Source organism: Rhinopithecus roxellana, chromosome 18 (genome assembly GCF_007565055.1).
Source record: "Rhinopithecus roxellana isolate Shanxi Qingling chromosome 18, ASM756505v1, whole genome shotgun sequence".
Lineage (NCBI taxonomy): Eukaryota > Metazoa > Chordata > Mammalia > Primates > Cercopithecidae > Rhinopithecus > Rhinopithecus roxellana.
Window position 1 is genome coordinate 60,811,273 of NC_044566.1, and position 20,520 is coordinate 60,831,792.

Below are 20,520 nucleotides of genomic sequence, written 5' to 3' on the forward strand. Positions count from 1 at the left end.
ATGGGTCGATTTATTTACTTATTAATCTTTTACAAGAAAGATTTGAGGTAACATGATAAAAATATACCTGCAAAAGGAGAGTTTAAGTGTGAGTTAGAGAGAAATCCAGAAACACATTAGAATGAGGAAAACTAGGATTGAACATTGAACACTCATCTATGGTGTCTACTGGGTCTACTGTTTGCCAGACACTTCACACAGTGGTTATTATTGTTAATCTTTCAGCCAGCCTATAGTATGGGCGATATTATCCTTCATGTTTTGGGATGAGGGAAGTTAAATATCTTGTGTGCAGTGGTTCATCTGGGAAGTGACACAGAGTGGCTTTGAATCCCTCTGACTCCGTAGGCCCACCCTTAGCCATTGTACTATGAGACTATCAATCGATTCAGGAATCTGCATTTCAAGGAGCATAAATCAGGACTAGTTAGAAACAATCTTCTGGTGCAGGGTACATAAGAGAAGACCAATGAGAGTTGAATAACTGCTGAGTTGAATAAGAAATTAAAGAAAGGAAATATAATTGACATTTACAAAAGTATTATATCTATGGCTAGGATGACCAAAACAATTCTAGCAATTTAGATGTAAGAGATATTCTTTCAATTTTGAGAGAATACTTTTCAGAAAATAAAGAGACATGTTTATAAGTTGGCTAATAAAATTACGGAAGTCATGTATTTTTAAAAAAGGAGTTCTGTCCAGGTGTAGTAACTCACGCCTGTAATCCCAGCACTTTGAGGCCGAGGTGGGGAAATCACTTGAAGCCAGCAGTTTGAGACCAGCCTGGCCAACATGGTGAAACCCCATCTCTACTGAAAATACAAAAATTAGTCAGACATGGTGGCACGTACCTGCAGTCCTAGCTACTCAGGAGGCTGAGGCAGAAGAGTTGCTTGAACTTGGAGGGCTGAGGTTACTGTGAGCCAAGATGGCACCACTGCACTCCAGCCTGGGCGACAAAGCTTGACTCAGTCTCAAAAAAAAAAAAAAAAAAAAAAAAATTGGAACTTCACAGAAATTGATTTAAGGAGAGTGTAGACACAAGAATGGCTATAGGTCGGCATGACTCATCGAAGGGAGCAAGGGATGTGGGCAAAGTGCTCCTAACCATGCCACTGAAGGCTGGCATCATGACCTGGGATTCCCTTGGGCTTGTGTGGGAGACAATATTTTTAACATAGCAGAAGGATAAGGAACAAACTTTAGTAGGAACATCATCTACTTTGTGCTGGGCATTTCCTAGTTACTTGATTTGATGTTAATGGCAACTGTGTACGGTTGGCATTAATATCCCCAAATAAAGATGAGGAAATGACTGAGAACATGAAGGCACGTCTACTTTGATTGCTGGGAAAAATGCCCTTGTGAGGCCTGAGCCCTCCGAGCAAGTGCTGCGTTGTAGAGAGACGTCCTTCCCTGAGGCTCCTCAGGAGACTCTCCTAAAGGAGATAGAACCTGCTGCTCTCATTAACAAAGATGTCATTTGTTAAAGGGCAGGAGTTGGAGTTGAGGCACTAAAGCTACGTCTGAATTACAAATGCACATTAAGCTTTCAGTGATGTCATTAGGGAGGATGAGTAGATCATTTCAGCTTGAGTCGTTTAGTCCTGATGGCCCTGGAGATCCAGCAAGCACGGAAAAGCAGAGCCTCTGGCCCTCTCTGGGGGCAGCCGGGGGTGCTGGTGCACACTCTGGGAGGCTGGTGTGGCCACAACCTCTGGGTCTTTTCTGACTGAGGAGGAAGACTCAGAGCGTGGCTTCTGGATGTTTTCCTGTTCGTTGGCGTTTTGTTCTTACAAAAGCAAAAATTATTTTCTCGCTATTGCTACAGTAGTGGATGAAAGATTTACTCTCGGCAACTAGGCATAAGACCAGTCAAATCTGTGACTATTTTAGGAAGACTTCTCCGCTCCTTGGCACTGGGGTTGGCTTGTTAAGCCTGTTCATGCAGGGAGAGGCATACTGAGTCATAGATTTTAAAATCCCTCAACTTCTTGCTTGTAAAGATTTCTGTAGGAGGCAGATTTATAAAAATGAGTAGTCCTCCTGTGTTTGGAACATGAATGAGAGAGTCAATATATCTTTGTGTAGTGGCTTAGAAATTTTTTTAAGACAGTAATTTACAGTTAGAAATATATTTTATATCACAATCCAGCATACACCCAGCCATAGCCACACTCCCAACACACATCTACACCCCCACACTCACTCTCACACCCACACACACTAGCACACACCCACGCACCCTCATCCCACACCCATACCCACATCCACGTAATGAAAAAAATTTTCCTGAAATATCACTCTTTTAAAGTTATGTGGGATGAGCTTTGATCCTTTGCTATTCTATCTTATTCAGTTGAGAAGGGATCACGTGCCTCTCAGTTGATTTCATGATCCCCTAATGGGATGTGACCTACTATTTAAACACATTCGTTAGTGATAATGCACCTCAGAGACACTCAGACCTGGATTACAATTCTCTCTGCCACTCACTAGCCATGTGACCTTGAGCAGGCTACTTAACCTCTTTAAATCTTAGTTTCTTCACATTTAAAATAGAATTAATGAGAACATCTCCCTTGTGGGTGTGTTTCGGGGACAGACAAGCTGATGTGTATGAAGTGGGGAGAGCGCCTGGCCCATGGTAACCCTGGGTTAATGTCGGCACACAGGCAATTTCCATACAAGGTAAGAAAATAGAATGTTAAGAAGGAAGCTCTATGTAAAATGGAAGCTTGCTGTGCCTCAGCATTTCAAGATATTTTATGTGACTTCTCTAAAAGAAATAATAGTGACCAAAATAAAAGCTTCCCCTACTTCTTTATGTTATTCCATCTTAAAAGCCATATCACATGTATGGTTTTTATTTTATTTCAAATCTCTTTTGAAAGCTGAAGGAGGACTGTAAATGATAAATAACCAAGGAAAATGTCCTTACAGCCTCCTAACAATATTTTCTTAACATTTAGCAGAAGCAATTAAGCATTCGATTAAAGAGAATTTTGAAATAGAGAGGTGAGGCGATGTGAGTAGGATCCTTTGAAGGTGGCATGTGGTGTTTTCTTCCAGGATTTGTTATAAAAATAGCTGTGAGTTGTGTTTTTTTTTGTTTTTTGTTTTTTGTTTTTGTTTTTGTTTTTCTTCTTGAGATGAAGTCTTGCTCTGTCACCCGGCTGGAGTGCAGTGGCACAATCTTGACTCACTGAAACCTCCGCCTCCCGAGCTCAAGCAATTCTCCTGTCTCATCCTCCCCAGTAGCTGGGACTACAGACTCACGCCACCACACCTGGCTAAGTTTTGTATTTTTGGTAGAGATGGGGTTTCACCATATTGGTCAGGCTGGTCTCGAACTCTTGACCTCAAATGATCCACCCGCTTCAACCTCCCAAAGTACTAGGATTGCAGGCATGAGCCACTGTGCCCGGCTGACTGTGAGTTCTTTGAGGGCTGGACCTAACTAAATGCCCATCTCACATATGCAGAAAGTCTAGGCGACAGGGGCAAACAAGCAATCAACTGTCACAAATAAACGGCGTCAAGATGGTTTCCTTTTCCCTAGAAAACAAATTGAGTTGCATCTAGCAAGTGTGGACAAAGAAGGGGAGGAAGAGACTGAACATGTATGAATAGAACCTGCCAACTGCATTTCTCGTAATTCCCTGTTCTCCACCCCAGAGTGGCATCTTCCTGAAGACATTTCAAAGCACAAATGTTATATATAAGGAGAATAAATGAATACAGTGTATTCCCCACCCTTTTCCCTCTGTGACCTATATCTCTATTGTCTAACTTAGTGTCTTACTTGGTGCTCAGTAATTTTTTAAATGAACATGTGAATTAATGAGCCATTTAGAAATTTGAAAAAAGGAATTGAAGGAAGAAGCCTTTTCAAAATTTAAGCTTCCCAAGGCAGCAGATTTAGGCTATTATTCTGATGAGAAAATATTGTTTAGTCTTTCATGCACTTCATTTATCATTCCGCTCTGTCATTATACAAATTAAATAATAATTAGAACCCCTGCTGTACTTGGTACATAGTGAAAAAAGCATCACTAGCTATCTGTAGAAAGTGTATGCTGTTGTCTATTCTTCCTGCCATCTGTGAAAGTGGGAAGAGAGAGTTTTTATTGAAGCATGGGGATTATAAAAATGGAGGATGCCTGCATCACAGCAGTGCTGATGGCTTCTGCAGTGGTTTCCATAGGACCCCTGCCAAACATACAGCTGAGTGGAGGCTCAAGCACATAAAAGAGAATTGCTCAGTAATCGCCCTTCTTCTGTCTTCTGGTCAATATGCTGGACGTGTCTGTGCCAATAGATTTAAAAATGACGTTCAGATGGCCTTTTAAAGCCAACTGGACTGCTGCCCAAGGCTATTTTTTGCTGCCCATCAACACTTTCCCTGGGTTATTGGGAAGCAACAGGTGAGAATCATCTTTCAGGTCCTCAGTTTAAGAATTGATGGAGATATAGGCCGGGTGCGGTGGCTCACGCCTGTAATCCCAGCACTTTGGGAGGCCGAGGCGGGTGGATCACAAGGTCAGGAGATCGAGACCACGGTGAAACCCCATCTCTACTAAAAATACAAAAAATTAGCCAGGCGCAGTGGCGGGCGCCTGTAGTCTCAGCTACTCAGGAGGCTGAGGCAGGAGAATGGCGTGAACCCAGGAGGCGGAGCTTGCAGTGAGCCGAGATCGCACCACTGCACTCCAGCCTGGGGGACAGAGCGAGACTCCATCTCAAAAAAAAAAAAAAAAGAAAGAATTGATGGAGATATACAAGTTCCTTTTTGCTTTCTCTATTTCTCTGCCAATGCTAGTCCTACATAAAGCTGAAGAAAGCCTGTATCCTCTCAGCCAGATGTTCTGGCTCTAACACCAGGGACGATGGCTCCAGGGGGATATAGGCCAAGGAGGAGCGCATCGCCAAGGTGGAGTGGTGTTTAACCCAAGTCAGATGACATGGTCACCAGGGATGGCAATGGTGCTGCAGAGGGGCTATAGAAATTGCCGGCGAAGCCTGTGCCATCTGCTCCAGAGAGCCAACTAACTGCAGTACCAGAGGAAACATTCATTTAGCATCCAGAAAGTGTTACCATGTGTTGCGTTTTGTTGTCAGTCAGCAAGGCAGACAGCGTCCATTGCTACCTGGAACTCAGGGGCTGGGATCTCTGATGGGGGCAGCACCATCCTGGGCAGCTTCACTAGAAGCCAAGGTGAAGCAGCTCCATCAACTGAGTGCACCTGGCCGGAGCACCCCCTACTTCTGTGAAGAGTGAATTTTACTAAAAGTTCACCTTTGTTGGGTAGATGATTTGTTGTTTGTTTGAAGAAAACAAGGAAAGGCTTTTATGTTAAGGTAGGTGAAGAGAAATTGGCCTCTTGGTTGTTGTTGTCGTTGTTTTCCAAACTTGGCGATCTTACCCTTTCATGCAACTGTTTGGTACTCCCTGCCTGGATGGTGTTTCTTGGCCACATCAATCATTATATTCAGAATTTTGATCCAGTTTCACTCACATGTATTTACCCCACCTCCTTTCCATTTCAGAGATTCCTGCCCTAACGGAATGTCTCCCAACCTCTATTTTCTGTCATGTTCTTCTGAGACGAAGCCACTACTTTATGCTGGCGAATGTCCCTCAGGACCCTACTCACAGATTTTTTTGTGGGGGAGGGGGCAGAAAATATTGCCCCCTCCTTCTTCAGATGACTGCCTGATGTTTGAAAGACAGATTTGGGGAAATGATGCCTCACTTCGTGGAACAGAGTGTAGACTCAATACATTTCGATTTATATTGGAAAGAAAGATAATTTCAAACTGCCAACATCATCCTTACCAGGCATGGAGGTCAGCCCCACATCCTGCTTGCCTGGGTGCCTTTATGTGGGTCACAAACAGAAGTTGTGGCCGTTGGTGGGTTATTAGGGATTTAAGGGAAGAAGGAAGACTTCCCTTCCAAAAGTATTATTTCTGCTGACTGGTAAACTGCCAAAACTCCACCTTTAGAGATGCATTCTTTTAGATTAAAAATCTTATCTTTCAGTATGTAAAATTCATCTCCTTCTGCATGAGTTGAGAGACTACCTTCTTCCTGAAGCTCGCCTGAGGCGAGTGAATGGAGAGAATGAGCAGTGTGGTGGGTGAAGGGGAGAAGACCATGGAAAGGGGGATTGTGAAGGAGGCAGGCAAGGGGAAGCCCGATGGGAACTTGGTTTGGGAAATGTGGAGAGAAGGTGCTACCTTGGTCCCTTCACCTCTCTCTTTTAATTCCTCTCTGATTCATTGACTGCTTCATGGAACTTTCACTGGCTCTTCTTCCTCTGAGTGGGAATTATCCCAGATTCTGTTCACATCAACTTATGAATGTACCTGCATCCGAGGCTGCAGCGTGTGTTTGGGCAGGACCCACCTCACATAAGCGTGTGACTGCTCATGCTGAGTGTATGGAAACTACACAGGACTAGACCAAGTCCCTGGATTCTTCTTTTGTGATGCACAAAGAATGAAGGCCTCTTGTCCTTCCCATAGTAAAGCCTTCCATCTATGTTCTGTACTCCACTCGACCTCACTTTCTCAGACTCTGCATTGTTTCCTTTCTTTCCTATATTTTATATATATATATATACACACACACACATATATATACACGTATATATACATATATATATATGTATTTTTTGAGATGGATTTTCACACTTGTCACCCAGGCTGGAGTACAATGGCATGATCTTGGCTCTCTGAAACCTCTGCCTCCAGGGTCCTAATGATTCTCCTGCCTCAGCCTTCCAAGTAGCTGGAATTACAGGCATGCACTGCCACACTCGGCCAATTTGTTTTGTATTTTTAGTAGAGATGGGGTTTCACCATGTCAGTCAGGCTGGTCTTGAACTCTGACCTCAGGTGATCCACCCACCTTGGCCTCCCAAAGTGCTGGGATTACAGGCATGAGTCACCCCACCCAGCTATTTTCAGTATCTTTGTCTCTCTATTGTACAGCTCCCATCTTCAAAACAAATAAACCAGTCAGCCAACCCAAATCCTGTTATATCTGATATCTGCCTGCCTATAAAACTGAGATATACTCTCCTCCCCTTCACAATTAAATTTCTCAGAAGCACCATGCAAGTAAGTCAATATCTCCACTTCCTTACCACACTTTCATTCTTAAATCCATAGCTTCCACCTTGATCTTGCTGCTCTGCTGACATTCTTCTCACCAGAATCACTGTCATCCTTTTTGACACTAAATCCAATGGCTCTTTTATAGTCCTCATCTTGCTTTGGTTTTCTGCATTTGACACATCCAACCTTGGTCCCCATGTTGAAAGCTTTTTTTCCTCCATATTTTCTAAAAATTCCTTTTCTTCCTCTTTATCTCCTTTATTAATCAGCTCCATTTTCTTTGTCAATACACTGACATCTCTAACATGCATTAGATCAGAGGTTTCTAGATTTTTGCATTTCTTAGACCAAATAAATTCAATTAAAGAATTTAGAGAAACCTGCCAAAAGTTACTGATGTTTTACTTTGTCAAATAAGGATGATTTTAAAACTCTTGAGTTACCATATATTTTAACATGGATTTATTAGAAAAGTAGTATTTTATTGTTAAAAATTAGAGAGAATGTATCTGGAGAAGAAAAGATAATCTTTTCAAAGGAATACATTTGGCTTTATGAAAAATGTATCTCTTTGAAAAGATTGTCTTTCATCTAATTCATGCTGATGAGACGGTGAAACTTTCATTCCTGACAGCAATAGTCAGGACCAGTTTTTGGAACCATGTGTGAGAAAACGGAATCTGGCAATGCAACCAGAATTCTTTAGGGAGGTTAGTCCTCTGTTCTGTAACTCACAAATATTTTCTTGCAGTTTGTCACTTGTTTTTAACTCTGTTTATGAGAGGTTCCAGAGATGGAACTGCCAGATCCTGACTTTAAAATAACTATGCAAACTAAAAATAGCATGTAACTTACTTGATTTAATTAAGTGTAGTTATCTATAAAATCCCACAGCATACAAGTGAGGTTTTGAAGGCTTTCCCTTTGAGATTGATGGTGTCCACTACTACTATGTCTATTCATTGTTGTACTGGAGGGCTTAGCCAATGGAATTAAGTAAGGAAAGTAAATTAATGGCATACGTATTGGAAGAGAAGACATAAAACTGTAATTATTCATAAATAATGTAACTGTGAATATTAAAATAATAAATTTTTAACATTGGTGAATTTTGCAAAGTTTCTATAAAGTCAATTGTATTTTTATATTTCAGCAACTATTAGACAATGAAATGTTTAAAAAATCACACCTCTTAGTGTAGCATGAACAGTGTCCTGTATTTAGGAATAAATCTAACAAAAATGGGCAAGACATTTATGTAAAGTATATACTATTAGTGAAAGACATTAAAAACCTAAATAAGTGGAAGGCAATATTTTAAAGATGTTCATTCTTTCCCCAAATCAGTCTATAGATTCAAAGAAATCTCAATAAAAATCCCAGAAGTATGTGTGTGGGAATGGATAAGTTGATTCTCAAAGGCATGTGGAAATGCAAAAGAACACAAAGAGCCAGGCTACCATCGAAGAAGGAGAACAAGGAGAGAGGACTCATTATCTGTATGGCAAGACATATTATAATGGTACAATAGTTCAGGCAGTGTGATGTTGGTGGAAAGATTGAAAGACAGACCAATGGAACAGAATAGAAAGTTTGGAAAAAGACAGACACACATGTAAACATTTGTACTACAGAGCAGTGGGGTGAGGTGATGCTCAATTCTAGATAGATAATAAGATGAAATATGAAAGGTGAAACAATACAGTTTCTAGAAGATAACATAAGAAAAATTCTTTATGACTGTGAGGTAGATGTATTAAGGAAACTATAAAGAAGAAAAACCAAATAAAAGCACTAATCATAAAGGAAAAGATACTTAAATTAGACAATATACAAATTAAGAACGTCTTCTTATTTATTTTTTTGGAGATGGGGACTTGCTCTGTCACCAGACTGGAGTGCAGTGGTTCAATCTTGGCTCACTGCAACCGCTGCCTCCCAGGTTCAAGCGATTCTCCTGCCTTAGCCTCCCGAGTAGCTGGGACTACAGGTGCACAACACCATGCCTGGCAATTTTTTTTTTTTTTTTTTTTTTGTATTTTAGTAGAGATGGGGTTTCACCATGTTGGCCAGGATGGTCTTGATCTCCTGACCTCGTGATCTGCCCGCCTCGGCCTCCCAAAGTGCTAGGATTACAGGCTTGAGCCACCATGCCTGGCCTGTCTTTTTAAAAAGGCATCGTTAAGAGAGTGCAAAGACAAGTTGCAGAGTAGAGGATATTTGCAAAGGGTCTGTAATTAGCAAACGTATAGATGTTCTACTAATCAATAAAGAAAAAATGAATGGTAAATAGAAAAATGGGCAAGAGACTTGAATAGGTACTGAACAAAAGAGGATATTTGAATGACAAAAAACATCTGAAAAGGTATTAAATCTAATTCATAATCAGGGAAATGCAAATTAAAACCACAATAAAATATCACTAAGATTACTAGTATGGTGTAATTTAAAAATAAAAAACCCAATGATACACTATTTGGTGAGGATGTAAAATCATGCAAATTCTCATACACTGGTGGAGTGTTAATTGGAGCAGCTGCTTTGGAAAACAGTTTGTCAGTATCTACTAAGTTTGAAGTTGTGCAAACCCTACGAGTCAGTAGATTTACTTCTAGGTAAATGCCGATAGAAATTCATGCACATATGCACCAAGAGATTCTTGCAAGAATATTCACAGCAGCATTATTCACAATAGCCCCAAGCCAGAAACAATCCAAGTGTCTTTGAAAAATAAAATGGATTGGCCGGGCGCGGTGGCTCAAGCCTGTAATCCCAGCACTCTGGGAGGCCGAGACGGGCGGATCACGAGGTCAGGAGATCGAGACCATCCTGGCTAACACGGTGAAACCCCGTCTCTACTAAAAAATACAAAAAACTAGCCGGGCGAGGTGGCGGGCGCCTGTAGTCCCAGCTACTCGGGAGGCTGAGGCAGGAGAATGGCGTGAACCCGGGAGGCGGAGCTTGCAGTGAGCTGAGAGCTGGCCACTGCACTCCAGCCTGGGCGGCAGAGCAAGACTCCGTCTCAAAAAAAAAAAAAAAAAAAAAGAAAGAAAAATAAAATGGATAAACATTTAATGACATACTATATAGTCTTGAAAATGAGCAAACTACAACATCCAAAGTGATTTCAGATCAAGCAGGGCCAATGGACAGTTCTCCTTCACTTTTTACAATTATCTTGTATTCAGTTAGGAAAACATTCTTTGCAGCCCTAACTTTTAGGATAATTAAGATACTAAGATTATAGCATGTTCGATTCTCTGTATTTCCAGATACTAAGACTGTAGCATGTTCTGTTTTCCTTATTTCCTATTTCTTTGGTAATCATCTCAGAAGTCATTTTTGCAAAAGCTTTACTGAGACTTCAAAACCACTCCTCAGTACAAACTTTCCCTTTTTTCTACCCAAACCATCTTGCACATACCTCTATGTAATATTTGTTAGTATTATATTAAGCTGGTGCAAAACAAATTGCGGTTTTTGCCATTAAAAATAATGGAATTTATTAGTTTTGATTCAATGGCTAGAAAAGTTTTCAGTTCTTAGTATAAAGCAGATGCCTCGGCCGGGCGCGGTGGCTCAAGCCTGTAATCCCAGCACTTTGGGAGGCTGAGACGGGTGGATCACGAGGTCAGGAGATCGAGACCATCCTGGCTAACACGGTGAAACCCCGTCTCTACTAAAAAATACAAAAAACTAGCCGGGCGAGGTGGCGGACGCCTGTAGTCCCAGCTACTCGGGAGGCTGAGGCAGGAGAATGGCGTAAACCCGGGAGGCGGAGCTTGCAGTGAGCTGAGATCCGGCCACTGCACTCCAGCCTGGGCGACAGAGCGAGACTCCGTCTCAAAAAAAAAAAAAAAAGCAGATGCCTCAAAAATTGTTGTCTGAACTTAATTAACATTTTCAGGAATAGCAGTGCTGTTTCTGTAAGTGAGCCACATAGACCTAAAGCTCCATATGTGGGAGTGGAGAGTACATCAGTGCTTCAGTGCTAATCCATGTCAGAAGCTTAGGCCAAACTTGGGCATACGTCTGCTGACGATGATGTCAATGTGGGTTGAGTGCATATGATAGAAGCTTTATGCTCATTTTCTTTTTTTCATTTATCTTACACCAATGGTTCAGTTTTTTAAGTGAAAAACTTGCTTGGCACCATCTCCTTTTTTTTTTTTAAGCCATTTTCTAGGGAAGAGGAGAGGTGGCAAAGGACCTCTCGTAATTTTTCAGCTGGAGTCTATGTAGGCTGGAGTAAGGTGGCCCATATAATTTTGAGAATCGGGTCATAACACAGGTAATTTTCTCGTGCTTCATTCTTTTCAAAACTTACAATTCACAGGTAAAATGAACAAAAATAACAGCATGTACACAACCCTGTGCTTTTAGGGAGAGCAACTTATTTTTCCAAGTGGTTAATTTTAACTTTAGTTATTACAGTACGAGCGGCGTTTTAAAGTGGGAAACGGGAAACTGCCAAAAAGGAAATGGCTTCAAATAAGGGAAAAGAGTTTTCCTGTAACACTCAGTGTAGACGATTTTCCTTTTCCTATGTATGAGAAAGTTTACATAAAGACTATCATCTCACCCTCAGACTGAATGTTGAGGCTTTTAAAGGAATATTTTTACAGTGGCTCTTAAGGCAGAATGAAAGAGAATCAGTATCTTCTACATCTCTTATATAACATGGGTTTACATGAAAGAAAATTAGGAGTAGAAATATCTACAGCAATAGATACACTGTTTTTTAGCCTATGGGGTTGAAACAGAATGTCCCAGGCAAGGTGTGAATGACAGAAAAAGAGAGAGAGAGGCAATGACCTATCCAATGTCTACTGGCTGAGCTATAATCGAATAAAAAATTGGATAATGAAAGCCAGGTGACAGATAAGAAGTAGAATCTGGCCCCAAACCAGAAGAGATTCTTCCTTAGCCATTGGTGTTATGAGTTTATTAATTTCTCTTAAAGGCGGGAGTGGTAATTAACATCAAGGCTGCTCTACAGGTAAACTAGCTTATTAATTGCAGTTTTTGAACTATACTATTTGTTAAGAAACTTTATATTGATAATTAAACAATGTAGATTCAGATATTCTCTTCCCAAATACTTAATTTGTCCTTATTGCCTCCAAATTTAAAACACCGTTTCAAGTAGAATTAGTGCGTCAAACAATCCAGGTGAATTCAGTTATCAGTCCTGGCACACACAACGAATATAACAAAAATTAGCACCTCAAAGAAAAAAAAGCCCATGTATATTTTGACCAGTTTTTCCAGCTGTATGGTCCGTTGAACAGGTTTATCAGAATCACCTGGGCCTTTTCCTGAACATGCAGAGCCCATGACCCACCACAGAGCTATTGAATCCTCAGGGGCTGGAGTTGTGGAATCTGTGTCTCTGACACCATGACAGGTGGTTCTTGGAAACTCGATAATTATGTAAGTATTGCGGATGAAGCGGAGAAGTTATTTGGTATGCCAAAGGCCAAACACTAGTCAAGGTCAAGGCTATGACTTGAACATGGGTTTGCTGACCCCAAATCCAGCATCCTTGTTGCTCTGCTGCCTCCCGTCTCCTAATCTCTTAACGTTTGTGTAGCACTTTACTTCACGACTCCAGATCTCTGGTGTGTGTACGTTCACCCATGTCCTATCTTTGAAAACGCACAATCTGAAGGACAAAAGCTACCTTCTTCACTGAACTTCTGGATCAATGTCATCCATTGTGAGAAAACCCTAAATATGCTCTCACATCACACTCTCATAGACACAGAAAAAACCGATACTACGCTTTTCCATTGAAACATTTGGGTTATAGAAGAGAAAGCTCTCCATAGAACATGGATTCGGAAAAAGCCACTGTTGCAAGAGGACATAAAGCCACTTGTTCTGCAGGGAGCTGGGACTGGAGAAACAATCAGAACTGGGTTCAATGCCAGTTCAAGAAAGGGGCTTAGTGCAGCCCAACTGGCAGAGGCTGGGATCTGCATGAAGCCAACCGCTGGGACTGAGCCCCTGACAATGCATGGGGTATGGAATAACTCTGACCACCAAAGACTGTGATTTAAATAATGCTTGCTCATGGCCAGCAGGGGAAGCAGTGGTGATACCGCTGCAAATGGGCATGAGATTTGGAACTGGATCACCCACAGGCAAAGTCTCTGAGATGCTAACATATATGACAGTTCAGATCTGAACACTCCCTGGGCTATGTGAAATTACTTTTGAGACTACTTTGAGGAGCTGCATGCAGGAGAAGCATTCTTCCAACTTTATGAAATGTCCAGGGCTCCACAAAAAGGGGGAATTCATACCTGGGAAAGAGATGATAGAACTTTCTTTTTTTTTTAAGATGGAGTCTCACTCTGTCACCCAGGCTGGAATATGGTGGCACAGTCTCGGCTCACCGCAACCTCCACCTCCTGGGTTCAAGCGATTCTTCTGCCTCAGCCTCCCAAGTAGCTGGGACTACAGGCACGCGCCACCATGTCCGGCTAATTTTTTGTATTTTTAGTAGAGACAAGGTTTCACCATGTTGGCCAGGCTTGTCTCAAACTTCTGACCTCAGGTGATCCGCCCACCTCAGCCTCCCAAAGTGCTGGTATTACAGGTGTGAGTCACCACGCCTAGCTGATAGAGCTTTAAAGACTAGTTTAAACTCTGCATGATTAAAATTCTCAGAGAACTAATGGAAGGAAGATATCATGAAATAAGAATGAACGTTTATGAAACCCCAGACAGCTTTAAACACAGTTGGAATGATCGGAATAAAAAATGTAGTCACTGAAAAAAATAAATAAATAAATAACCTAGCGATTGAATAGAAAATAAACTGGAATCAGAGAAAAGGAGAATTAGTTAAAATTATCTTTCCTTCATCAGACACATTCTATTAACACTGAATTTCCTTGGGCAAATAAAATTGCCATTATACCACTCGAGAATAATATGGCACAGAACAGTTGGTGATCTGTAGAGGGGCATGGCTAATAGAGATCTGTACCACCATAGCAGAAACCCTTTGGAGAGATATGTTGCAGAATTTATAATATTTTTGTGATTTTAGAAAGTTAATGCATATGCTATGAACTATGTAACATGTCCTACTGGCTTGGGGCAAAGTTCCATAACCAAACACATGAACATTTTTCTATAGCGCAATGTATGAAATTTTACAGTAAGTGCATAAAGAATCTAAATAGCTCCTGGCCAATTCTGACCAGATTTTGTAGGCAAAGGTGATCAACTCAGTTTTCTGAGCTTTCTGGATTTTATAATTGTAGACAAATCATTGGACCTAGAAAAAGAGAGCACACCAGTATGGAAGTAATACAGAGATACAATATTCATTTGGTGGTGTTTGGGCATGTATTCTAGCAAGCAACAGACATGGTGACCACTGGTCAGGCCAGGAGACTGTGGGATAGAGACAAATAATAGAAAGAAGGCAAAGGCCAAAAGAGGGAGACAAAGAAGATCCAGGAAGCCCCTGGGGAGGGAGCTCGGCAAAGACAGGAGGTGATTAGAGAGAGGAATACTTGAGAAAGGGGGCAAATTGAGGGATAGATGTATTCCAAGGTGGAAATGAAAAGCCAGAATTGACCAGTTAGGATGGAGCAGGTGTGAGAGTTACCGAGAATGTGAACAAAGGCAGAGCTGGAGGAGATAGGAACTCAGAGAGCAAGAGAGTTGAAGAGCAGACCCAAGGAGAGCAGAAGGGAGATTTCAGAGGTGTGGACACCAGGAAGATAGGGATGGGGGTGGGAGGGCGAGACATGAAAATGGAGGGAAGACAGGCCGGGAGAGCATCTGAGACAGATGCCTGCAAAGGCAGGGAGGAGGGGAAGATAAATAAAGGTGGGAAGGAGAGGAGAGAGGCTTGGACAGGAGCAACGGGGCCTGAGTCAGAACAGTGGGAAGGGGGAGGATGGGAAAGGAGGGCTAGAACTTTATCAGTCACACTGAACATATTGTAAAGGCTTTTTACTTTGTAATAAAGTTACATTTTCAATAGTAATTCTTTTTTTTTTTTGAGACGGAGTCTCGCTCTGACGCCCGGGCTGGAGTGCAGTGACCGGATCTCAGCTCACTGCAAGCTCCGCCTCCTGGGTTCACGCCATTCTCCTGCCTCAGCCTCCCAAGTAGCTGGGACTACAGGCGCCCGCCACCTCGCCTGGCTAATTTTTTGTATTTTTAGTAGAGACGGGGTTTCACCATGTTAGCCTGTTAGCCAGGATGGTCTCGATCTCCTGACCTCGTGATCCGCCCGTCTCGGCCTCCCAAAGTGCTGGGATTACAGGCTTGAGCCACCACGCCCGGCCCCAATCGTAATTCTTTAAATTTTTTTTATTTTTTAATTTCGAGACGGAGTCTTGCTCTGTTGCCCAGGCTGGAGTACAGTGGTGTGGTCTCGGCTCACTGCAACCTCTGCCTCTCAGCCTCCCAAGTAGCTGGGACCACAGGTGTGCACCACCATGCCTGCCTAATTTTTGTATTTTTAATAGAGATGGGGTTTCACCATGTTTCCCAGGCTGGTCTCGAACTCCTGACCTCAGTAATCTGCTTGCCTCCCAAAGTGCTAGGATTACAGGTGTGAGCCACCGCGCCTGACTACAATCTCAATTCTTTTTGCATTTTAAAACACTCAGAAGTCTGTTTATCACATGACTGTTGAATCAGCTGTTTTATTTTGGCTTCAGGGCACTTTTCTGATATCAACATTGACCTTCATTGCGAACTTAATTTTTAAAAATACGTACAAAACACCTGGAAGTACAGGTGAGTAAAGCACATGAGAAGCTTATTTTTTGTTTTTAGATAATTAGGCCTCTAATTCCACTACTACTTCACATGTGAAACAAGCACATTCATTTTACCCAAAGAATGTTGAGTTATATGTTGACCAAATAAGTAAACCAAGCCATTCTGGGCTCTTAAATAGATATGTACTCCTAAGAATTAGGTGCAGTTTTTGTTGCATAACTATTTATACAAAACCATTCTTTGTTAACTGAATTTTATTTGGGTTACTATATCTATATTCCGGAATTAAAATGTGCCATTTTTCTTTTTTTTCTTTTTTTTTTTTGAGACGGAGTCTCGCTCTGTCGCCCAGGCTGGAGTGCAGTGGCCGGATCTCAGCTCACTGCAAGCTCCACCTCCCGGGTTCACGCCATTCTCCTGCCTAAGCCTCCAGAGTAGCTGGGACTACAGGCGCCCGCCACCTCGCCTGGCTAGTTTTTGGTATTTTTTAGTAGAGACGGGGTTTCACCGTGTTAGCCAGGATGGTCTCGATCTCCTGACCTCGTGATCCGCCCGTCTCAGCCTCCCAAAGTGCTGGGATTACAGGCTTGAGCCACCGTGCCCGGCCGGAAAATGTGCCATTTTTCAATATCAGCCTATTAGAAAGCAGCATCCCAATTTTGCCTCTAAAATTCACATGGCAGGCAATTTTGTCACTTCCAGTGAGAGGCCTTAAAACTCTTTGACTACATCTGGTCATATTTATTCACAGTAAGATGAGCACACGAGTAAGCATCTGTTGTGAGATGTATTTAGCTGGCGTCTTCTGGGGTAACACGTCTCTAAAGGTTTTAACTCCCATGTTCCCAGTCTTTTTCCTTCTCCCTCACAGTGGGCTTCATTCAGCCCGCAAGCATGTCAGTCTTTGGGATGACTGGCCTGAAATATACTTGATTTTCACAACTGTCCACAGCATGAATATAAAGGTGTGAAATTAAAATTCAGATGGAAAACCTTTTCTCAAGTCAGAGTGGCCAAGTGAAACTGACATCCCTAAGAAAGGACCATGCCAGGCGTGCCTTGAGACTGGCCACTAGGGGGCAGTCAAACACTGCTCCCCTCAAAATACTGTTCGGGCCCGGTTTTGGATAACCTGTTTTGGAGGTGAAGCAAACTATTTGAGTAAGTAGCAATTGGTAGTTACCAAGTAGCAGCCTCAATACTTCATGCTTTTAATTTCCTACATAAGCCCATGTTTTTGATTTGTAATATGGTTCCTAATTTGTCCATTAAGAAATGTTTTTTAAAAGTTTAAAGTTATTTTTAATAGCTTTATTTTAGACAGGTTTACTCTTAGAGACAGATACTGTTTTTAGATCTGCCTGTGGCTTTGTAGTTCCCAGTTTAATTATGTTAATGCGAGATAGTTAGTAACAGTTACTTGAATTTTATGGACATATTTCAACAGGTTGAAATTCCACAAAACATAATTGGTAGTTACCAAGTAGGAGCCTCAATACTTCATGCTTTTAATTTCCTACATAAGCCCATGTTTTTAATTTGTAATATGGTTCTTAATTTGTCCATTAAGAAATGTTTTTTAAAAAGTAGTTTGAAGCTGGTTAACCAAGATACACAGTGAATAAATTAATGATAAAATACATGTAATAATAAGATACGTTATGCATAGTTGTCTATTAGTGCCTGTAGCTTAAGGCGTCAGTCACTCATTCCTTAGACACTCCCGAGTGATGATGATCAGAGGAGAACAGACGATCACATCATTTCTAATTTTCTGTTTTGTTTAGATCTGGCCTAAGAGTCTATCACAAATATTATTTAAATTAAAAAGACAACCCTTACTTTAGGCAATTCTAAATGAGCTTTCTTTGGTTACTATGAAAAGCCTTACCGTTTTAATTGTCCACAATTTTATTGTGAAAAAGAAAAAAGGTTTACTAATTATAGAGCAAATCCAATTATTTTTGTAAGTAGCAATAAAATGTCAAAGTATTGATTAATGTGTCTTGCTTTGAAAAGAAATCATTCTAAACATAAAGGTTTAAATTAGTAGTCAACAGTAATACAAAATTAGAAAATAAAAATTCCCAGAGATTATAATTAATCAACAAATATTTGTTAGGTTGGTACTAGGAGTTTGAAATATGGCTTTTACTTAGAAATAAAATCAAATGACAATTATTAATTGAATTTTTGTTTTTAGTTGAAAGGGTGACTTTACATTATGGTAAATCACAAAATGTTATTTTAGTAGTAGATGTTTTTCATCTCAAATGGTTTAAGCAAAATCAATTAAATGCATTATCATGTGTAAAAGCAAAAATATAGTAAAATTGGTTAAACTATGGTTACAGTCCTGTACATTAAATAACTTTTTAAAGGGCACAGATGATCTCTATGACTTGTCTTAAATCCAAGAACCTACTTTGTTGCTGTATATTCTTAAAATCGTATAAAATTGAATACTCAAATGTGGATAGAACATGAACTTCTGAAGTAGGACCTTAAATAGGACCTTAAATAAAGAAATAGACTGCTTGCTACAACTGTATTGCATGCCAGGTGAGTTCATATATTGTTTCTTCTTAGTTAATACTAAGTTTTTCATGTAAGATATATTAAAATATAAAATAAAAGTCATGCTAGGTGTATGGAGATATGTATTTTAAATATTTGAAGTAAAGTTTTAGTATTCTTTTAAATTCAAAATAAAATTTAGATATTTTAAGTCTTTTAAAAATCTTTTGTTTGTTAGAAGTTTTAAAATAATTCCTCATAAATATTGCACTTTGTTTCAGGATTTAAAATATTCACTTGGAATTCACTTAATAAAACTGAATATTTAAAAAACCTAAAACGAATTTTTCAGAAAATAAAAATAATTTCAAATTTTAACCTTTATTCTCAGAGGTTTATCAAAATTCTTCAAGAAAAAATACAAATTAAAATATAAACTTTTTGAATAATAATGAGCCTCAGCAAACCTTGGGTATGATTAATAGGTTGTTTATGAATGTATAGGCTGACAACGAATCTTTTTCTTTAAAAGCAAGTGAAGATTTAAGTTTTATTTTTTGGTGAGCTTTACAATGAAAATGGTGCTAACTTGAAAATTAAGAGTTTGACTGAAATAAAAATTTCCACAAATTAAAAACAAAAGAAAATTATCTAAGTAAATGCACTTTTATAGACTTTTAATAACTTTATTTTAGACAGGTTTACTCTCAGAGACAGATACTGTTTTTAGATCTGCCTGTGGCTTTGGAGTTCCCAGTTTAATTACATTAACGCAAGATAGTTACTAACAATTACATGAATTTTATGGACATATTTCAACAGATTGAAATTCCACAAAACACAATTTTAGTTTATTAATTTGTACTTTTTAAAACAAATGCCAAAAATATTTTCTGCATTTTAATTGATATAGTCAACATTGTTTTTTGACATACTTTATCTACAGCTTTAATAACATACAAAGGCATGCTTCCATGAAAAATTTGTTGCATCTAAAAATTACTAGGCTATATAGGACTAAAAGCAACGAAAGGTAATGACAAATACAAGGCAAATTTGATGTCCGTTTTTTTTTTTAACACCCCAATACATTTTTTACAATTGCCATAGAATTACATAGAAATGTATTTTTTGGGAATTGCACTCATTTAAAGCGAGAAAGTAGCAGCCTTACCTTTGACATGGATCAGAACGATGAAATGAAGTAGAAAGAACATTGTCATCAATCTGAGGCTGAAGAGATGTTTAAAACCAGAAAAATAATCATAGGTTTACAGCAATTGAGTTATTAGACGTATCCTCCTCATACCTCAGCAGGAGTTCTGATGTAGTAATTTCAGTGCCTCCCATGTTCTGAGCATGCTCACAGCTAGAACTTTACTGGCACGAGGGGAGACGGATTCTTCCCCCGATGCAGGCTGTCTTGTTTGTTCTTTCTCTTTTGTTTCTTTTAGTTTAAATCTACAGTTGTGTTCTTGATCACTAATTCATTATGGTGTGTAAAAGGAGGTATAATAGGACTTTGGTATTATTAGATAAGAAACATTTTTAATCACTTAAAAATTTTTTTTCCTCCAAAGCATGTACAACAATTTGCTCTTATTTAAATCCAAACATATATCGAAGTTCTTAAATATGAAGGATATAGGCTTACATGGAATAGGCTATGAAACTCTTTACAATTATATTTTCATGCAATAAACAAATGTCAAAAAGCTGCTTACTTACAGATACACAAAGAACACCCACTTCTATTCAAATATACTTAAATTTTTTCAAATGACATATAAAAAGATAAATATATGGCGCTGTGTTAAATAATTACTGTAAAACATTCATACAATATTTTCACTTCACATAATTCCTCCATAATCATATTCCTTTTTCTTGAAGTGAATAATTTTATTCTTCCTTCCAGCTCTGTATTGCACACCTATTAGAAAACACTAATTATAATTTAGTTCTTACATCCTGAAAGCAGCTTTCTCAACGGCATAGTTAGTACAAGTTAAAGTATAAAAAGGGACTTTTGGTTGTAGGATTCTGTTGATCCCAGTGTAATCATTAAGACTTCTCCAAAAAGATGTAGAATTTCTGTGTCTGAGTTTATATTTTACT

General features: G+C 39.8%; 1 protein-coding gene and 1 long non-coding RNA gene across 3 annotated transcripts in view; one reads left to right on the forward strand and one right to left on the reverse strand.

The window, feature by feature from the left end:
* The window catches only part of RXFP2 (relaxin family peptide receptor 2), a 73,058-nt gene extending 53,301 nt beyond the window's left edge, over nt 1-19,757 (reverse strand). The window contains exon 1 of one of the 2 annotated variants that reach the window (XM_010367070.2): nt 19,577-19,757. In XM_010367070.2, the coding sequence (XP_010365372.1) occupies nt 19,577-19,625 (49 nt within the window). In that variant the 5' untranslated portion in view covers nt 19,626-19,757. The remainder of the gene's footprint in view (nt 1-19,576) is intronic. The other variant, XM_010367071.1, reaches the window with a different exon arrangement.
* The window catches only part of LOC115894576, a 160,747-nt gene that overhangs the window by 94,483 nt on the left and 45,744 nt on the right, over nt 1-20,520 (forward strand). The window lies entirely within an intron of this gene.